The sequence below is a fragment of the Trachurus japonicus genome, chromosome 22 (genome assembly GCF_045865225.1).
Source record: "Trachurus japonicus isolate A0001 chromosome 22, Traja_1.0".
NCBI lineage: Eukaryota > Metazoa > Chordata > Actinopteri > Carangiformes > Carangidae > Trachurus > Trachurus japonicus.
Window position 1 is genome coordinate 1,973,052 of NC_140928.1, and position 18,785 is coordinate 1,991,836.

The 18,785-nt window shown below is 39.6% G+C and overlaps 2 protein-coding genes across 2 annotated transcripts; both read right to left on the reverse strand.

Moving 5' to 3' along the window:
- Nucleotides 1–6,816: 6,816 nt before the first annotated feature.
- sptssa (serine palmitoyltransferase, small subunit A) lies at nt 6,817–10,493 on the reverse strand. Its single transcript, XM_085767705.1, has 2 exons — nt 10,291–10,493; nt 6,817–8,124 (listed from the first exon to the last, which is right to left on the reverse strand). Exons 1-2 carry the CDS (start codon nt 10,391–10,393, stop codon nt 8,021–8,023), a joined length of 207 nt encoding a protein of 68 aa, XP_085623831.1. The 5' UTR covers nt 10,394–10,493; the 3' UTR covers nt 6,817–8,020.
- Nucleotides 10,494–11,403: 910 nt separating this feature from the next.
- On the reverse strand, nt 11,404–17,179 carry eapp (e2f-associated phosphoprotein). The gene is made up of 6 exons (XM_085767693.1): nt 16,993–17,179; nt 15,713–15,894; nt 14,614–14,712; nt 12,970–13,084; nt 12,748–12,873; nt 11,404–11,765 (listed from the first exon to the last, which is right to left on the reverse strand). Exons 1-6 carry the CDS (start codon nt 17,070–17,072, stop codon nt 11,456–11,458), a joined length of 912 nt encoding a protein of 303 aa, XP_085623819.1. The 5' UTR covers nt 17,073–17,179; the 3' UTR covers nt 11,404–11,455.
- Between the last annotated feature and the right edge of the window lie 1,606 nt (nt 17,180–18,785).

Sequence of the window (18,785 nt, forward strand, 5' to 3'; positions counted from 1 at the left end):
AAGTCGTAAATTTATGCGAATAAAGTCGTACATTTCCTACGAGAAAAAAGTCATAACATTAGGAGAATAAAGTCGTAAATTTACGAGAATAAAGTCGTACATTTCCTACGAGAAAAAAGTCATAACATTAGGAGAATAAAGTCATAAATTTACGAGAATAAAGTCGTACATTTCCTACGAGAAAAAAGTTATAACATTACGAGAATAAATCGTACATTTCCTACGAGAAAAAAGTTATAACATTACGAGAATAAAGTCGTAAATTTACGAGAATAAGTCGTGAATTTACAACTAGAAGTTTGAAGTTTGTGATATTTTTTTTGTCAAAGTGGCCCTAATACTCCGTCGTAGAATAGCCTAAACCAGGGGTTCCTAAACTTTTCAGCCCCCGACCCCCAAAGTAACAGAGCTGTGACCCCGACTATCCCTGGAGGTGGTGACATGTGCATAGAGCAACACTCATTAAAGGGACAACCAGGAGTTTTGGAAAAGTGAAGTGTTTCCACACTACATTTATGAGCCTCCGCACCGTGAAATTCTTTGACCGGTGCAAGACAGACTCATGTTTTCATTCATCAAGAATTAAAGTCCGAGGTTGGAAGACAATCACATACCGTCGTAGTTCCCACCATAAACGGAGATTCGGCGGCGTTATTCTCATGACTCGCCACGAAACCGAAAGTAAAGAAACGCTGGTCGGCTCGCCCAGCATTTCCACCACCACTAATAATAATAAAATAACCATAGAGACAAAACCATAGATTTATCTAAAATGGAGCCATTAACAAGTGGTAACATAGATTCATCCACGTTAATATGAGACTTTTTTATAACCAAATAGAAACTCCTCGCTGTCCCTTTAACGGGCATAACGACTACACAACAACAGCCTTACAACAATATATACTCTGAAGCTGTTTCATGGAGGTACAAATGTATAGTTGAAGTGAAAATCCTGCATTAATTCCTCTTTAACCTATAGTTAAAGCACAGGAACCACCAAGGACGTGCAGGACAGGCTATGCCAACTCTGTGCTTTTAATTTGACAGCCCCCAGTGACGGACTTCCGGTGCCAGTGCCAGCTGCTTCACTGTGGAGGCTGAGATGAAGCAGAGGGAGTGAGACGTGCTGGATGTGATGTACACAGAGGGGGGAGGAGGAGGAGGGAGGGGGGGGGGGTGAGGGGGTTCCTGGACTTGACTGTAACCTCATTTCTCTGTTATTGTTGCTGCATCACGTGACCTGTTGTTTATGATCGAGTCAATCAGCTCAGTGGAGGAGGAAACAACATTAAAGCTTCAATAATAAACAAGAATAATAATAAAAAACCAATAAAAACCACAGCGACCTGGTCCGTGAACACACCACGTCACATCTGTATCGATTAAAAAAGTTTCAATCATCGATTATTATCAGAAAGTGAAGTGAGCATCATGCATGAAAGTGGTTGGATGTGCGTGCGCTCAGCTCTTTCACGTGAACGCGCACTGGGCGTGCCCGCCGCCATTGAGGACTCCGCGAGCGGCATGTAGCCCTCGCGCTCTCTCTCTCTCTCCCTTGATGTCCGCGCGGAAGTGAAGAGTCAACAGTGAACGTGAAGTTGACCACGCGCCGGGAAGTGACTGAGAGCAGCTGGAGGGAGCGGACTGATAATAATAATAATAATAATAATAATAATAATAATAATAATAATAATAATAATAATAATAATAATAATCCTTCTCATTAATCTGACTTAAAGGAGATTTACAGTAAAGTCTTAACTTTAAAAATTAGCAGCTTATTTTACTGAAACTATATATTTTACCCATAGATACCATACATTATGAATCAATAAATAAACATTAGGTATTTTTCCACTTTGAATTTGACCTAAAAATTTTAAAAGAAAAAGTTGGAAAATAATGTGACTGATCGTTTCATTCTGCATCATTCAAAACATTTTATTTTATTCATTTTTTTATTGATTTATAACTTAAACAGAAAAATAAATGCTAAGCGGCCACACATTGCAGCATTTTTAATTTTAATTTAACATTCAGTTTAATTAACATTAATCTTATTTTGGATTTAGCATTAGCTTTGTGTCAGCTCAACTCTTCAGCTAATGTAAATGAAACTTTTCTTTTCTTTTTTAATTAGAGCATGTAAACAAAGTTCATTTGTAAAGAACAAAAACATTGAAAACAACAAAAACATTGAAAACAAAAATATAATAGGCTAATTATAATTTTTATACTAAAACTTTTCACTTTGACATTTTTTAAATAAAACAATCCCCTCATGTTTCATTTTTATTTATTTATCTTATTCATGTTTCCTGGTGGTATTTTTTCCCCACTTTAAACATGATTTGTGCTGCTGTGAAAACAGTAGATGTGAATGATCCCTATGACCGGTTCTGTTAATTACCCTGATTGCTCTGACTGTGGGAGCTGTTCTACTTTGTTACGTATATATAAAATATAATAATATATAAACTGATTGTTCTTGAAACTTTGTACTATAAATGTGAGCACTCCAATTAAGTTACCCTTTCTATGTCCACCTCGTCTATTTGAACTTTTGCTTGTGTACATTTTCTGCAATTCACGAATAACATTATTATTGTTTTGCTCAGATTTGATGATAACTTAATTATATTGAACCATGCTCATTTCTAAAAGTAATACGTTTTATTACATAGTTTAAATCAAGACCTGAACAGAAGATATTTGTATCAGGTTTTAACATCTGAAACATATCACACATTATTAATATAAAATACTATAAAACGAAACAGTTGGGGGCCCAGCATTGAGCCTTGGGGAACACCACCACAGGCCATGTCCGAACATGTAGCAGCAGTCTCCTATATTACACAATTGGCTTCCTGTTACCCAGGTAACTAATAACTATAACCCAGTCCAGAACCATATAAAGTTCAAGTTTTCTAAGTTAATATTTTATGATCTATTGAGTCAAACACTTTTCTTTCGATAGATGGATAATCCAGTTGCGAACTCTTTTTGATTTGTGGCATTTCAGTTGAATCTAATATTGATTGAGTGACTTTGACCTTTTTTCTCTAAACCCACACCGGCTGTCAGAGAGTATTTGTGTTTATTTTTTTTTACATTTTCTAGTCTGTTATTGAAAAGTTTTTCAACAATCTCAGTGAATTGTGTACTATGGAAATAAAAGTCCAAAATAAAACTCAAGTAATTTTACCTACACGACCAGTAGAACAGCTCATATTTTCTGTTTCCTGTAAACATCACATTTAGTCTAGTAGCCAGGGGGGGTTCCCATGCACCCGAAAGATATATTTTTCTAACTTAGCTTTTTGTAATCCTTAAGATGTCTAGTAAATTAATTTTGATGATCCCCGCGCCAATTATTGTCCCATGTATGTTTTTTTGGAACATCTTTTGTGGCCATCCTGGATTTCCAACTGTGAAAAATGAAAAATGTTAATCTATATAGCTCCTGAACTATACATCCTACAGAGACAACTGACCCCATTTTCTTTTTGTCTTGGCATGAGGAATTGGTAGAGATGAAGATTGCCATGATTAAATCATGTGTGGTACATAAAAAATCAAAAAAACACAAAAAAAAGTTAAAACAACGGCGGAATTCTATCACAGGAACTCCTTCCCAATGCGCCCTATTGACATTTTTTCCCTAACTTTTATATTTTTACAATCTTCAAGATGTCTTGTAAACAAATTTTGATGATCCCAACCTGAAATATCATCCCATGTATGTTTATTTAGGCTATTTTGGCTGCCACCAATTGTTGATCATTGATTATGCTTCTGTAATATATTGCATGTTATTGTAAATATTATGTATTGATAATGTTATCGGTTGTTATCAGTGTCTCCTTGCAGCAGGAAACAACCTCCCTGTGACCCTGCACGTTGCATTCAGGGACATTGGAAAAGGCCCCGGCCTTGTAGCTATCTGATTACAGAATGGTTAATAAAGTGTGTGTGTGTGTGTGTGTGTGTGTGTATAGACCTGTTATGTGTGTATGTTATTGTGCAGACGAGTCACATCGTGCCCCGTCACCGCTGCTCCAGCTCCATGTCTGAGGAATGCATGCTGTATACGTGAGGCTGCACACTTGTTCTTCCTGCTGCCACATGAAGCTGTGCCAGCTCCGCCTCCACTAATCACCACGGTGACACCCGTTCACACACACACACACACACACACACACACACACACACATCGATCAATCAACCAGGGTCGACTGTCAGCTGGTTGATTCACCTTCTTTCTGCAGAATCAGAGTCCAGAAATAGCAGTGACACCGAAGGTCAAAAGGTTATTTTAGACAGTTTGGACGGAGGCCAAAAGAGGCTTTTTTGTTTTTATATGTAGATATGAATGAATAAGGCCAAACGAAAACCAAACAAATTTTATTTTTTATACACTTAGACTAATATATTCATGGGGAGTAGATTCAGATTTTAACATTAAAGCAGAAGTAAGCGATCCGGTGGTTTTGGCTAATGCTGCGTTCCAGGCAGGCTTTTGAAACCGTAAATTACAGCTTCAAGTCACAACTTACGACTTTGTAGCGTTCCAGGCAACCCACTCGTGTTTCTCCGACCTGTTTTACCTGTGAAAGTCACTATAACGGCCACTCGTAACTTCTGACCCGTGAACTCGTACCAGATCGAACTGGTACAACTTCACAGGTCGGAAAAACACAAGTTACGGGTTGCCCTGTACGCACCATAACAGTCCTTGTCCCTACGTCACCACATTCAGGCGCATCCCTTGGCTGCACACACAGAGAGGACTGCCCCTTTATGCCGTTCTCTCTCCTCATTGGATAAAACTTGTAGGACACAAGAAAAGTTTTCTCCTGGGCTCAGAGCAGAGCAGAGTGACTGACAGACCCGTGTTTCAGACCAAACACTCTATGTAAGTGATTGCTGTCGGAAGATACAACTATTTAAGACTTATATTAACACAAAAATATCACTTACTTCTGCTTTAAAGCTCCATACAGTATAAAGGTAGATGTTTGTGTTAAAGCTCCATACAGTATAAAGGTAGATGTTTGTGTTAAAGCTCCATACAGTATAAAGGTAGATGTTTGTGTTAAAGCTCCATACAGTATAAAGGTAGATGTTTGTGTTAAAGCTCCATACAGTATTTAGATGTGTGGTGTGTTGTTGTTTTTGTGTCTGTTTCCTTTAATGCACAAACTTCAATAAACCACATATCAATCAATTATCTGCTGATTATCAGTCATCAGCAGCTTCAATGGAACCAAACCACATCAGTCGAGCTCTAAAGTAAACCGCAGGAATTATTGCTCAAATTACACCACGTACACACACACACACACACACACACACACACACACACTCTCTCTCTCTCTGGCATCGGATCAGAGGAAGCTGAGGTCTGGTTACTGGTTAACTGAGGCGATGAAGCCCCTCTCACGTACACCAACGACAGCAGAGCAGAGACTGGAGTTTGAACCGACGTCTCCGGAAACACACACACACACACACACACACACACACACACACACACACACACACATTTATAATAGAAAAGAATCCTATTAACCTTGAAGCTTTACGAAAGGCTGAAGTTTTCCAAGGTGACGACAGAGTTTTTATCCACTAGACACATTTGACATGATTTTGCAAATTATGATTTTTTTGTTTGTTCTTTTACAACATGAAATATGATTTTATATACATATATATATATATATATATATATATATATATATATATATATATATATATATATACATATATATTTACTAATATAACTCAGTGTATACATGTATAATAAATAAACAAAGCAACGTAAAAATATCAAGCTGAGTAACTGAAGCTGTTTTATGTGACTGTTTTAATTCAACTAAACCTTGAATTTGTCATTTGTGAATTTCAACAAGGCAAGGCATCTTTATTTATATAGCACATTTCATACCAAGGCAACTCAATGTGCTTTACATAAAGACAAAACATAAAACCCCCCCCAAAAAAAAACAAGCGTTATGCACAGCTCAGACAGGAAATAAAGGAGCTTGTTTAAGTTCAGGAAGTAGTGGAGCTGTGCATAAAGCCTATAGTGACTTTAAATAAATGAAATAGATTCTTTTAAAAACTGAACTTTATGGGTCATTTGATTCTCACAAAGAAACATGAGCAGTTTGTGTCGAACAGGGAAACACTCCTCTCTAGTGGCCGATTACAGCAGATACAGGGAAACACAAAACCTCAATAACAAACTGCTCAAAGTGAAGAAATGTGCATTAAAATGAAAACTAGTGAAATTATTTTTTGACCTGAACATTAAAACAGTTATAATTGCTTAACTCTGGATTTATAAACTCATCTATAATGTGTTTAATTACTTATTTTCACATTTACTGTGAAGTGATGGGGATTTAGCCTTTATAAATCATTTACAAACCAGTCATTTAAGAGATGTCACTGGTATAACAATCATTTAAAGTGTCAGTAAATGATTGACAAACTACTTTTACAAACATTTATGCTGCACTTATGAGTTACTAATGTTTAGTGAGTCTGTTATAGATATTTTATTATAGGCAAACTTGATAAATTTACTTTAGTACAAATAAACTCTATTATGATGTAGTCAAAAAAAGTGAAGATACTGTGAAGAAATGATTGTTTATTAATTTAAATCCAGTTTCTGCTTTTCTTTTCTTTATCTCACCTAAAGATGATAAAGGTGATAAACTTTGTATTTATTTTTTTGCATTGTAGCTGATTAAAATAAATGTTGCAGAGCAGCTGGAGTGAATGAGGAGCAGAGCAGCAGCGTTGGCGTAGTGAAACATCCCTTTAATGATTCTGAGTTATACACCTGGATCAGTAGCTCACACACACACACGCACACACACACATGTTCTTCTACACACCGACTACAAAAACTTTACAAATATGTATACAAGATTATATACACACAGCTGCAGAAAAATACAATATTTTGCCGAAAAAAAAAAAAATCACAATTTTCCAAGGGACACCAGTAGCAGAGAGAACAAACTCATAAAATAAAATAAGACGATAGTAAAAATGGAACTTAAATATTTTAATGTTTCTGTGCAAAGAGGAAACGGTCGGTCAGTGTTTGTTTTAACGCAGCGAGTGACGTGAACCTGAACGCACCACCAGCAGCTGCTGCAGGACGAACACTACACTGTACATAGCGAGGCGTTCAAGCACGGCTACGTAAAAGGAAACTTATCCTCCTGAATCTGTCTAATAATAATTAAACAAAAAGACAAAAACTTTATTTACAGTTTTACTTTTCAACTTGGTCAAACAGCCAATCAGCAAGCAGCATCACCACCGCCGCCAAATGACAGATAAACAATGTAACGGACGTGGTCGTGGTCGTGGAGTTTTGATTGGTCGCTAATGTTTCCCCCATCGGGTTTTATATACAAATACAAATATTAAAACGTTTGGTAAAATGAGACGGTTATAAGTTTTGTGACTTTATAAACACCCTCAGCAGTTTCCACAATAAACAAAAAAAAAGAAAGAAAGAAAAGAAGAAGGTTAAAATCACTAAGCCAGTTGAGTTCTTAGAGCCACGCCTCTTTTTCCAAGGGCGGCGGGGGGGCGTGGCCTCGGGGATGGCGAGCGTTGAACGTCGCTGCTTTTTCATCATCATCAGGTTCATTCGGCTCAGAGAAAAGTTCCGTCCCGTCTCGTCTCGCGTTTCAAACCGTCAGACAACCTTCGATGTCTTCATGGAGTAAAAACAAAACAAAAAAAAAAAACATCTGTCCACTCACGTCTGTAGGATTAAGACACTTTCAACAACTGTTAAGGTGCAAATGATTCAGTCCTAGAGTCCAACTCGACTCAACTTCGACTGTGATTTTCACTTTGGAAAAAGGAAAAAGGATGACGAGACGTTTCTGCTTCAACATCACAGCGGACCGGCTGCAGGCGAGATGGACGGACAGGGAAGCCACAGACGAGACGGACACAGACAGGGATAGACGGGATAGTGTCATTGGACGACCTCGAAGTAGTGCAGGATGGCCATGATGTGCTGAGGCATGAAGACGTAGCCGGTGTAGATCGCCATGCCGGCCACCGAGACGAGCAGGGAGTCTGAGGAGGGGGAGGAGTTAAGGGACGGACACACACGGTTTTGTATTGTACAGAGGAGAAGAGGCACCTGAAGGCATCACAGATAATAATTTACAGCAGGTGGACACAAACTGATCTCAGAGCAGCCATCACTTCCTCCTAGGGCTGTTCTATTTTGCCCAAACATAAAATCTCAATTTTCTTCTCTGAAAAATCGATTTCCGATTACGATTTTTTTGTTAAATGACAAACTATTTTGTGTGCTGTTTGTGTCTTTTTAAATTGACCTAATGGACCAGTTGGGCTGTAACTGTGTAGTGGAAAAGGGCCGTTGGTCTTTTTGGCAACAAAATCCTCACTGGTCATAGCAAAATGCCAACATGCTTGTTTCCAGTGTGTGGGGAGAGCAGTGGGAGAGTGTGATGGGAGGAAGGAGGCAGCAGTCATTACAATAATTCAGCGCAGCCCAGATTCATGAACGGGGGCTTACTGTAATTACCCTAATTAGAGTAAAAAATCGATTTTTACGATTTCAAAAAATCAATTTTTACAATTCCAAATAATCGCGATTACGATTCTAAATCGATTAATCGAACAGCCCTACTTCTTCCTAACGATGAGTTTATTTTTTCTGGGCAAATTGAATCGTAGGCAACTGGACTTGTATTTATTTATCTGGGAAGATGTTTCGCCTCTTATCTTAAAGCGATAGTTCACCCAAATTTCAAATTTCACTCATTATATCTCCTCCCCCTCATGTCAACTAAGCGCTGGGAGAAGTTTCAGAGTCCTCCGTGGCTTCTCTGAGTTACAGCGGGGCTCGGCGCAGCAGTATTTGTCCATATAATGGTTGTCAATGGATACCAACTTTCTTCATCCAAAAAGACACTTTTTGATGTGTCTTTTTGGATCCAAATACCTCCATGCTGCTCGTCTGTAATGTCCCTCTTGTATTGAAGCCCCGACATGAGAAATTGTTCCGAAAAAAATTAAATAAGTCTATATTTTAAGCTTGTTTGTAGCGGAAGCTCCCAGTGTCTCGGTTCACTGCTCTTCCTGTGTCACCGGCGGAACAATTTCTCATGTCGGGGCTTCAATACAAGAGGGACATTACAGACGAGCAGTATGGAGGTATTTGGATGTTTTTTGGTGTGTCTTTTTGGATGAAGAAAGTTGGTATCCATTGAAAACCATTATATGGACAAATACTGCTGCACGGACCCCCCCCCTGTAACTCAGAGAAGGAACGGAGGACTCTGAAACTTCTCCCAGCCCTTAGTCCACATGAGGGGGAGGAGATGATGAGTGAAATTTGAATTTTGGGTGAACTATCCCTTGACAAATACAAGTCCAGTTGCCTACGATTCAATTTGCCCAGAAAAGAACAATGACCTGGATGAATGAGAATATCCATAGACATGTTCCTAACGATGAGCTGGTTTTTACACAGTGCAAAAAAAAAAAAAAAACTAATTCTGGACTTGTGGTGTAATTTACAGGCACATGTGGATCACCTGACTTCTCCTCTTTCGCCCTCTTCCGGTAACACACACACACACACACACAGTCTTCCGTTTACTATTTTACCTCTTTTGTGTTTTTACTTACAAGAAAAATAAATGAAAAAAGAGACGAGGGCTCTGGAACAGAAACAGGCCTATAGATCTTCTCTAATCGATCAGTGAATCTGCTGATTATAAGTAGCCTACAACTTCTTTTCTTTTTTATGTCTTCCGCAAAATGTTAGCAAACAACCTGTCACCGTTTTAACACTGTTACCAAACGGGTTGAGCTGTTTGTTTTGAATCGACAGAGATTATAAAGTGTGAAACGTTACGAAACTTTAGCACAGTAACAATTTCCGATCGATAGTTAGCAACTTCAACGGTACAGTGTGTAAATACGCTGTTATAACTCCGTAAAACCCCTTTAACTGTGACCGACAACACGTTACTATTACTATTAGTAACGTTAACTAACATATTATTGTTGTGTTAGTAAAGTCCGAGCGGCTGTAGCTACAATTAGCCTGTTAGCATCATAACCGTGTATCTCTATGGTTAGCCTGTTAGCTCGTTACCATCATAACCGTGTATCTCTATGGTTAGCCTGTTAGCTCGTTAGCATCATAACCGTGTATCTCTATGGTTAGCCTGTTAGCTCGTTAGCTCGCCGGCAGAAGGATACTGAACACCGTCCGCTCCCAGGGCTCCAGCATGTAGAGCGCCGTCACCAGCAGGTACTGGTAGTAAAACCACGACAGCTGCTTCCAACAGTCTCCCAGCGCCATGGTCCCGGGTTCGAGTCCGATAACTTTATTTTTACTTTACTTTTCTCTACTCTACTGTTTGCTATTTTACCTTCTTCCTCCTTTCGACGTGACTTCTCGCCGTAAATTACGTAATGACGCATGTACGGTCGGAAGGTGCTCGGTTTCAGCCAATCACGACCACGCGTAAGAACGGCACGGCAGTGACGCAACCAGGGAGTTCCAGCATCCGGATTTCAAAATAAAAGTATAAAAATGTCTTATTTTTATTTGTAAACAGAAATAAAGTTTCTAAATTCACCCCTAGAGCTGATTTTAAACAACACTTCCCTCCCGCTGCTGTCCCTAACAAAAAAAACTTGGTGTTTTCTTACTGCCTGAGTTGTCAATGCTTGTCATGTTGTAGTATTGTGTGTTGGATGTTGTACGTACAGAGTGACATTCAATTTCCCTTCAGAGGGATTAATAAAGTAAACCAACCAACCAACCAACCAAGATGTCTTTTTCCAGATGTGAAAATATTAAATAGAAAAACACTGGTCACCCCCCAAAAGGAATATTGTCTTATTAACAAGACTACCGCTACAAACACTATTACTTTAAATTCTTGGAGACACTTGAATTATTTATTCATTTATATGTGAGTGGATGGCAGAAATATGGAGTGATCATGTGATGTTTTACGCCTGAAAGTTCACTGAAGGGTTAAGAAAATAGAAAAATATCAAGAAATCTCAGTAGATCTACAATAAGTCAAAGACAGATTTCAGAAACAGATTCAGCACTGACAAGTTTAATTTTGAACTCTGACAAGTCCCAACACGTCATCTCACTCAACCCACTCCACAAAAAACAGGATTATGTGTGTGTCGGTGTGTGTGTGATGTGTTTTGTTTTTATATAAAAATAAAGACCGTCCATCGTCACTGCTGCAGGTTTCAACGTCTCAAATAAAAAGTAAAAAAAAACAAACATCTGGTCTCTTGTGTAGAGTTCAGTTTCAGAGCTGTGACCAGCCGCAGTGTGTTTGACTGGAGCAGGATTCTGCGACGACTAAAAACCTCGGAAAACGTTCGCAGTGTCTCAGCAGTGGCTGGCCAGGATGTTGAAGAAGTGGAACACCTCTTCTTTATCGAACACGGCCACCTCCGTGCTGCACTCGGAGCACTGCACCGGGTGGTAGACCTCGCCGGCGTCCATCCCCGCCGGCACCAGGGTGGGAGCGGGAGCGTCGGCGGTCTCGGCCTCGGTGGTTTCTGCTCTCTGGCCGCGCCTCCTCTTCCTGTTCTTCTGCTTCTTCTCCGGCTGCGTCTGGTAGCGCAGCACCTCGTCCTTCTTCACCGTGCAGTTCATCACGAACATGGCTCGGTACTGAGTCCGGTACTTCTCGTGCCTGAGTGGAAACGACCACAACGTTCGAACAGTTCAGCTCAACACAAAGCAGTGTCTTAAACAAAACAGACGTGTGAGGAAAAGCGCTGCAAGTTCCCGAAACTTTCCATGGGAATTTTAGTTGGGGGATCTTGAAAATATTCAAAATTGGAAAATGTCCATGGGAATTAACTGGAAATTGGGGGTTATTTAAACTAACTGTATCATATACAAACAGATATAAACATTTTGTTTTGTCATTAGCAGACATTCTTGCAAAATAAAACAATTAAAAAAAGAAAAAAAACCTTTGAAGCACTTATATCATACAGTAAAGCAAAACAACCGTCAGTTAAAATAATAAGTTAAAATAAGTAATCCTGAAAAAAGGGGCCAAAGTACATATTTGTATAACACTTTTACAGCTAAAATGCCAAATTAAGTCCTGACAGACTGTCTAATATTATAGGTGTTAAAGGGTTGGGAAAAATATCACAGTTTGAAATGTGTGGATTTAACAAAAAAGCAACTTTTCCATTGAACTCAATCTTTTATCTTTAAACAACATATCTGTTACATTAGTGAAAAAAATAAAATAAAATAAATGATTGAACTCTTTTATAAATAAAATGAAAGTAAGTAGGGAGGTGAGACATTAAAAACAGCTCATACCTTAGGAACAGTATCACAGACATTTTTAGTGGTTTCGAAACCTTGACTTTTTATTATCGCGGTTATAACTTGAACATGATATTCGGCCCGTGCATACTTCTATAGTTTTGTGCTTTGGTCTCAAAATGTGTCCTCAATACCTCAGGGTTGTAGAAATCATCTGTGCACTAAGTGAACAATCAGCCGTGTGCATAGATATTCATTTATTTGCTCGCATTAAATCTGGTTCTTTTAGCTCAGATTATGCTAGAATATATTTTCCCCGTGAAGGACCAGCCTTCAATTTTCTACCATTTCCGGTTAATTCCCATAAAAACTTTCCCGTCCCTCACCTCTGACAGTCCAGACACAGCGTGGTCATGCAGGCGGGACAGTTGAGGACGGCGTCGCTGCTCGGTAAACCCTGAGACCGCCGCGGCTGCGAGCGAAGCGCCGACGCCGGTCGCTTCCTGCTGTACCTGGACGGGAAGAGGACAGGTCAGGTCAATGAATACGGGTTTAGAAAAAAAACCTGCTGTCAAGGCGTTGCCACGGGAACCGTCTGAGCGACTCACATCCTCCTGCGGGCGTCCACCCAGGCCTGGTCTCTGTCGTCCTCGTCGGGGTCGTACAGCAGCTCGTCGTTGGTCGGTATGACTCTCTGTCTCCGCCTCCGGCCCGTGGAGCCGCCTGCAGGAGTGATGTCATGTAAACCAGGGGTTCTCCACTAGTCTCACTCTGGGCTCCACATTGTCCCATGGTCATTAAGTCACGACCCACTTTTATAGAATTCAAACCAAGATTTTTTTTAAGCCTTTAAAAACTCATTTTGCTCTTTATTGAGCAAAGTGCATTTCAGAGCACATGAATGAAACTGAGGAGTTACCATGACAACCGCATGTACGGAAGTGAATAAAAAAATATCAAACTGCACAAAATGGAGACCAACAAAACGATATATTTGACTTCTAATGCATCTCTGCATTCAGAGCATGTTCACTAAAGTGAATAAATATCAAATTGCACAAAATAAAGACCCACAAAACAAAACAAGATTCACTGCATTCAGGCCACATTAATAAGAAACTGATATCTTTGCATTCAGAGCAAATGGAGCAAATAATAAGAAAGTGAGGAGGACCATTACAACTGCATGTGTTCACGTGTCTCTTCTGCCTTTCAATATAAGTTATTTTTCAAAATAAAAGACATGTCCAACATCAGATGTGCATTAAATATTATTTACTTTTTTGACCAGCTGTCCGCGACCCATCCAGAACGGGTCCACGACCCACTTTTGGGTTACAGCACGTTACTGAACCTCCTTGTTTCACTCTGTCTGTCCAGTTGCTGTTTTGTTGCTTGTTTAGTTTTACTTGTCAATATTGTGTCTGCTTTTACAGCGGGTAAAATAAGTATGGAACACGTCAATATACTTTCATGGTGAGCAGCATAAGGCCATAGAGGCGGTTAAATGCATTACTCATTGTTTCTTTTTTTTTTTTTTTTTTATAACTGTACTTCAAGTGCTCCTTGGCTCTTGGAAATTCTCTTTTGTCTCTGTCAGAAATCTTGTGAGGACCTGGTCGTGGCCAGTTTATGGTGAAATGTTCCAGATTAACGGATAAAACGGTTCATTCAGACACATGTGTAACTGATGCATCAGTATATTTTGCATCAGCATTCAGCTTCTGATGGTCTTGAATGAGCTCTTTGCTTTTCCCATCATGAGACACCTCTTTTTTTACACCTTGGTGATGAGAAACCTTTTTATAGGCGTAAACTGGACTTAAAGCAGCTGATATTACTTTGTACTGACAGGATTACTTTCTAAACACCGACAGACTCCAGCTGCTTTCTTGTCTTTCCTTCTTTACCTTTCTGCTCCTCCTCCTGTCCTTCATGTGTTCAATACTTATTCCCTGTGTCATTTCACTTTATTACACATTACTTCATTTATGGACATAAATGTTTGGATTTCTTTGTATGTGTGCATTAGTTGGGTTGTTGCCGACATCTGGTGAAGTTTTCATGTCAATAGCTCCGTTAGAAATAATATTTTCTGAGAAAAAATGTTGACATGTTCAATACTTATTTTCCCTGCTGGACAGTATGTTTTCTGTTCTCTGTTCCTCTTGTGTTTTTTTTTTTTAATAAATAAAGTTCATGTATGTTTGTGTGTATGTAAGTATGATGGTTGACGGTGGTGGTGTGTTTACTTGGCTTGTCCTCCTCCTCTGAGTCCGAGTCAAAGTAAATGTTGTCGTAGAGCCGAGGGTTCGGGAGGCCAGGGCGAGCTCCTTCTCCTCCTCCTTCTGCTGGAGAACAAATAAAACCTGGTTCAGTTGTTTCTCTGTCTTTCTATTTTCACATGTGAAGCTGATTCACTGTTTCATCCTCACTCTGAAGTTGTTTTACAACTTTTATCTAAAGCCTCCTGTGTTTCGCCTTTATCACCTTTATGCTGGGAGGTAAAAACAGTTTGTAAGACAAGGCATCTTTATTTATATAGCGCATTTCATACTAAGGCAACTCAAATGTGCTTTACAGAAAGACAAAACATTAAGAAAAACAGCATAAAAACAAAAACACAGAGTTAAAAGCAGGAGCAAAGAAGAATAAAAAAGTAGAATAAAAGAAAATAGATCAAGTTTCAAGTTCTTAAAAAGAGCTCAGCTATAAGCACATGAAAAGAGAAATGTTTTTAACCTGGATTTAAAAGTGCTTATAGTTGGGATTGATTTCAGTTCTTTGTACAGCATTTAATTATAAAAACATGTTCCAAGATCTTCAGGGACTTCACCAGTTTTTGTGACCAACAAACTCTGAGGAAAGCAAACAACATTTTGTTGTCGTCGTCGGTACGTCTCACCTGTCTGTCAGACTCACTGTTTCTTGCAATCTTTTATTCCCTCTGCCTTTCCTCTCCTAAATTCTTTATAATCATTTTATTCTTTTTAACCCATGTTATCAGGTTTTAATTATCTTATTGGTCAATATTAGTAACCCCCTTCTATTTATGTATTTTCTATTTATTGATCCTTGATTCCACTATATTCCTTGGCATTTTATTCTACTTGTATTGTATGTGCAGTATACAAGCTGTTTGCCCCTGGTGGGATTAATAACACACCTGCAAACTGGTCACCTTTTGGCTACAGTCACCTTTTTTTATGTCAACCAGGGAAGTAGAAGTGAATGAAGAGGGTTTTAGTTTTGTATGTTGTCACCTTTTTCACTACTCCAGAGTTTGTAGGTCTGAATAAACTTGTCTGTCTGTCTGTGTGTGTGTGTGTGACCAGTCCAGGTGAGTGCTACCTGCAGCGCTCGGCGCCCAGGTTCCCTCCATGGCCTTCATGGTGGAGCTGAGCTCCGCCTCCATCTCCTTCTCAAACTCATCGCCGCTGGACGACTCGCTCTCGCCCGTCAGGTATTCTCTGATCAGCTTCTTCTTCTGCTCCGGGGTCCCGTTCAGCAGCACGTCCAGCTCGTCCTCCGAGCTGAGACACACACACACACACACACACACACACACACACACACAGAGAGACAGAGAGACAGAAAGACAAAGGTCAGAGTCTGTTCTCTGTCATCATCACGTCCCTTTACACTGAGCTGTGAAGAGTCACTGTCAAACATCTACATGACAAAACACAGAGACGTGTGTGTGTGTTTTTCCCATTGTTCCTGACAGGTGTGTGTGTGTGTGTGTGTGCACTGTAAAAGCTCAGCTGACTGTGAATCAGCCTCATGTCCACACACTGGGCTCCAGACTAACTAGTTTTACTAGGAGCACAAACAGAAAATTTAGGGGCGTACACACTGGAAATGGACTTGTTAAGGAAATATTGACTTTTCCTTTTCATTCATTATCCTCACACACATTGACCTGACACCTGTATTGACAAAGTCCAGATTCTTTGAGTGTTTAAAAACAAACAGAAAGACAAAAAACAGCAAATTTACTGGTTGCACAAAAAATGTACTTGCACTGTCTCAGATTTAGGGCCAATGTGGAGCCCTCATTGATACAACTACTGTGGAGTGAGTTTTAGGTTCATTAGAGTAAATAGTTGTTTAAAAGTCCAAATAATTTAAGAAGGAAATAAAGAAACGATTAAAAAATGAATTTAACTGACTGAATTTGCAATTTTTTGTGAGTGAATAACAGGTTTATTTAGCACGTGGAATAACGACATTACACCGATATTAAATACCATTATTTCAGTTATTTAACTCACTAAACTCCAAACCTATTCCTATTTATTTACTTACGGAACTGTTACATTTATAAATGTGACTTTTTTTCCCCACATAAACAGGTTTCTGGTGTCACATGTGACTGTGATGATCTGAGCATCTTGTTTTATTGTTGCGTTGATAATAAAACAAAAAACAAAACACAGAATCTGACTCCAACAGTTCACAGCTTCGTCTCTGAGTATTTAACCATGTTTTAACAGAAGCTACATGAATATAAACTCAGTTTTATCATCATAATCTCTCTCTCTTCAGGTTTGTTTACATTCGCCCCGCGGTGCTAAAGCTAAAGCTAAAGCTAAGCTAATGCTAAGCTAAGCTAAAGCTAAGCTACTGACCTGTCCTCCGCTCGCTCCTCGTCACTCGGCTCCTCGATCTCATACGAGTCAAACTCCGGGTCCCGGTTCAGTCCGTTCATGGTTATTAACAGTTTGATAAAACTCAAACACAACAACAACAACACGAGCGGCTAACGGGTTAGCCACTTAGCCACAGCAGTGATGTTAGCCTGTTAGCAGCGACCACTTCCGCTTCCGCTTCTTCTTCTTCTTTGTAACCGGAAGTGACTGAAACAGTGAAATGACTCACTTCCGCCTCCTGCTGGTCAGAAACTGCAGCTGCATCCAGAACCAACGAGTCAGAAACACACAAATAAACGAAATAAACACATAAAACTGTTTCTTTTTCGAAGTTTCTTTTGTAGATTTTGACCGAAATCCACAGGAAGTAAAAGTGTTTTGTTACTTTTTTTATTCTTTATTTTTTACTCCTTTCATTTGCAGGACAGAGAGAGTCAGAATCAGACTTTTTTTAATTCTGCAAATGGTCGATGAGCTGACAAACAAATAGGCTACATTTCCCTTTGGGGATTAATAAAGTTATCCGTATTCATATTTTAACTGACTCGAAAAATCTCCCTTTAACCTCTTTTCATCTCTTTAAAGGGACAACGAGGAGTTTATAATTGGTTCTAAAAGAGTCTCATATTAATGTGGATGAATCTACGTTACCATTTGTTAAAGCAGAAGTAAGCGATCCGATCGTTTTGGCTAATGCTGCGTTCCAGGCAGGCTTTTGAAACCGTAAATTACAGCTTCAAGTCACGACTTACGACTTTGTAGCGTTCCAGGCAACCCACTCGTGTTTTTCCGACCTGTTTTACCTGTGAAAGTCACTATAACGGCCACTCCTAACTTCCGACCCGTGAACTCGCACCAGATCGAACTGGTACGACTTCACAGGTCGGAAAAACACGAGTTACGGGTTGCCTTGAACGCACCATAACTTCTTGTCAGCCGACGGAGTTAGCAGCCCCCGCCCTCGTCATGGATCTATTGGTCCTCGTCCCTACGTCACCACATTCAGGCGCATCCCTTGGCTGCACACACAGAGAGGACTGCCCCTTTATGCCGTTCTCTCTCCTCATTGGATAAAACTTGTAGGATACGATAAAAGTTTTCTCCTGGGCTCAGAGCAGAGCAGAGGGACTGAGAGACCCGTGTTTCAGACCAAACACTCTATGTAAGTGATTGCTGTCGGAAGATACAACTATTTAAGACTTATATTAACACAAAAATATCGCTTACTTCTGCTTTAATGGGTCCATTTTCGATAATTATATCGTTTTGTCTTTATAGTTATTTTGATATTATTATTTAGTGGTGGACTCGCCCAGTATTTCCTTACTTTCAGTTTCCCGGACGCTGCCTGGCAGGTCATGAGAATAACGCCGCCGAATCGCCATTTATGGTCGGAACTACGACGGTATCTGATTGTCTTCCAACCTCCGACTTCTTGATCAATGAAAACATTCTTGGCAAATCTTTTCACTTTAGTCCGTCTTGCGTCGGTCCAAGAATTTCACAGTGCGCACGGAGGCTCATGGGAAATGTAGTGTGAAAACACTTCGCTTTCCAAAACTCCTTGTTGTCCCTTTAAATCCTCACTTTTTATTTACTTCCAAACATCCTGCTCCTGTTTCTGATTTACCTTTCCCCTCTTCCTTTTCTCTCGAGGATTTAGTTGATCTAAACTGGTTCTCCTCCTGTTTTTGTTAATGTAATTTATTTATTTGTGAGTATAGGTAGGCATGTGCATATAAATATTCTGTGTGTATGTGTGCACAGGCCCA

What these genes read in the sequence shown, in the direction of transcription:
- sptssa (XM_085767705.1), bottom strand. Translation starts at nt 10,393, where the DNA reads ATGGCGCTGGGAGACTGTTGGAAGCAGCTGTCGTGGTTTTACTACCAG. An exon ending in CTGGGAGCGGACGGTGTTCA is followed by an intron (nt 8,125 to 10,290) that starts GTATCCTTCTGC and finishes CCCCCTCCTCAG; the next exon opens with ACTCCCTGCTCGTCTCGGTG.
- eapp (XM_085767693.1), bottom strand. Translation starts at nt 17,072, where the DNA reads ATGAACGGACTGAACCGGGACCCGGAGTTTGACTCGTATGAGATCGAG. An exon ending in AGAGGAGGAGGACAAGCCAA is followed by an intron (nt 13,085 to 14,613) that starts GTAAACACACCA and finishes TCACTCCTGCAG; the next exon opens with GCGGCTCCACGGGCCGGAGG. An exon ending in GTGGACGCCCGCAGGAGGAT is followed by an intron (nt 12,874 to 12,969) that starts GTGAGTCGCTCA and finishes CTTCCCGTCCAG; the next exon opens with GTACAGCAGGAAGCGACCGG.